Source organism: Merops nubicus, unplaced genomic scaffold, assembly GCF_000691845.1.
Source record: "Merops nubicus isolate BGI_N331 unplaced genomic scaffold, ASM69184v1 scaffold50150, whole genome shotgun sequence".
In the NCBI taxonomy this organism is placed as follows: Eukaryota; Metazoa; Chordata; class Aves; order Coraciiformes; family Meropidae; genus Merops; species Merops nubicus.
Window position 1 is genome coordinate 1 of NW_008585809.1, and position 2,083 is coordinate 2,083.

General features: G+C 59.5%; 1 protein-coding gene across 1 annotated transcript; it reads right to left on the minus strand.

Moving 5' to 3' along the window:
* Nucleotides 1–578: 578 nt before the first annotated feature.
* Nucleotides 579–1,861, minus strand: NHEJ1 (nonhomologous end-joining factor 1; the record flags this gene model as incomplete). The annotated part of the gene is made up of 2 exons (XM_008948344.1): nt 1,676–1,861; nt 579–788 (listed from the first exon to the last, which is right to left on the minus strand). Coding segments are annotated over exons 1-2 (396 nt in total), but the record flags the coding sequence as incomplete, so codon positions are not given.
* Nucleotides 1,862–2,083: the final 222 nt, after the last annotated feature.

The following is a 2,083-nucleotide window of genomic DNA, read 5'->3' on the forward strand; positions in this document are numbered from 1 at the left end:
CCAGAATGCTGGGCGGCCCCGTGGCAAAAGCAACCCCTGAAAAACCGGGGAGAGCCCGCGCGAGGCCCCTCCATCGCGACAGACGCTCCGCAGGTCCTGCCTTTGGGGGTACCCGCAGCTCTGTGCCCCGCTTCAGGCGTGCACCACAGGAGAAGAGCATCGCCGTGCCGGGCGTCACCACAGACTGGACGCCTCCCTGCTGCCCTGGCAGCACCCTGTGCTAGGCTGTCCCTGCCTGCTGCAGGGCATGAACCAAGGTGTCAAAGCCTCAACAGGAGAAATGGGGATGGTGAACCTTGGGAGGAGTGGCGGGGGGGGGAAAAGAGGCACGCTACAGCCACCAGCATGGCCTGAGATCACCCAAAAGCCTCCAAAACTTAGGGGACAATCTTTAATCCCCAGAAGTGTTCAAGGCCAGGCTGGATAGGGCTGTGAGCAATCTGATTTAGAGGAAGGTGTCCCTGTCCATGGCAAGGGGGGTAGAATTACATGATCTTTAGGTCCCTTCCAACCCAGGCCCTATGATTTTATTAATTTTGCCCGCACTCCTTCCCCAGACTCTCTGCAGCGTCACTCACCATCTCCACAGGAGCAGGGCAGCAGCGGAAATCCCAGTAGAAAGGCAGTCCTGAGAGCTCACTCTTCACGGACAGGCTGAGGCCACCAGCAGTGCAGTGGCAGGAGAAAGAGGTTGTGGCATCTGGCTGCCCAGCCAGCAGGGGGCACATCAGGTTGCTCAAGTGATGCAGGAAGGAGGACACATGGACTGTCAGCCTCTTGTTCAGCTCCTGGGGAAAGGCAAGCTTAAGGGTGCAGCAACGCCCTGGGGAACTCTGCACTGGTAGAAAACCAGCAAAAATTCCAGCACAGGAGTCAAACTACTGTGTGTCCCAGCACTGCAAAAAGCCATCTCTGTGGCTCAGTTTCCAGCCCTACTGCAGGTTCTCCCAGGCCAGCTGAGCTGGGAAGGCTCCCCTGCCCCACCAGCTCAGGAGGGTCCAGGTACAATGGTTTCCACGAGTGCACCTGTTCCACATGCCACCACAAGTGTCACAGGCTAGCTGAGAGTTGCCACAGCTCAGATCACCTGCCAGAGGTGAGGGATGGCAGCCACTGCATGCTCACCCCTCCTACCACGAACCACTCAGCACAGCCAGTCTCTGATAGAGGGACACAGCAGACAGGGTTGGCACATGGGAGCCTGGGCACACAGGCCAGGGTGAGGGGATGAGGCATGGCTCCAAGTGTTTTGGGGGCTGTGCTGACAGGACACCCCTGGGGAGCCTGTGCCTGGCTGTGAACATGACCAGGAGTCTCTCTGTCATGGGTGGGAAGGCAGCTTTGTGTCATGCTCCTCCTCAGTACAGTGGTCTTGGGAACCCTGCTGCCCCTCCAGCCCACAAGTGAAATGAGTGTGCCACCGTCAGCGTGCAGCCCCAGTGAACACCTGGCTGTCCTGAGCATACCAAATAGTCTGGCCCACTCTTCCAGAAGGAGGGGCCTTGGCCAACTAGGGTGACAGTGCCTGGGCAGAGCCATCTGGGGACTTCCCAGGCCAAGCATTTGCACCCAAGCCTTGTCAGATCCAGCAGCCATCGTGTCACTGAGCAGTTTATGTCAGGATGTCAGCTGCTGTTAGAAGAAAAGGAGTTCCCTGGACTTTCCAGACACTCACCTTGGACCTTTGCCCCACGGCCTCAGCGTCTGCACACTCGTACCAAACGCCGCTGAGGTCAGAGATCAGCAGGATGTAGCCAGTATCGCTGAAGTACACCTTGGCAAGAAAAGCAGACTCGCCAAACCAGACAGAAGCCCAGGGCTGTGTCAGGAGGTTGCTCTCCAGATCCTTCGAGCCCTCCATCTGCAAGACAGCAACCGGGTCTCTGCCTCATGCCCCACCAAGGAAGACCCCAGTTCCTGGGGTGGCCTCACGGGGACCCTGGGTCCTTGCCGGCCCCTCCAGGAGGCTAGCCCCGCCTTGGCAGCCCGGAGATGGGGACGCTCGGTCAGCCCTGCTCACACGCACCCCTACGCACGCCCGCGGCTCTGCTGGGACGGCGTGCAGGGAGGTTCCTACCCCAGC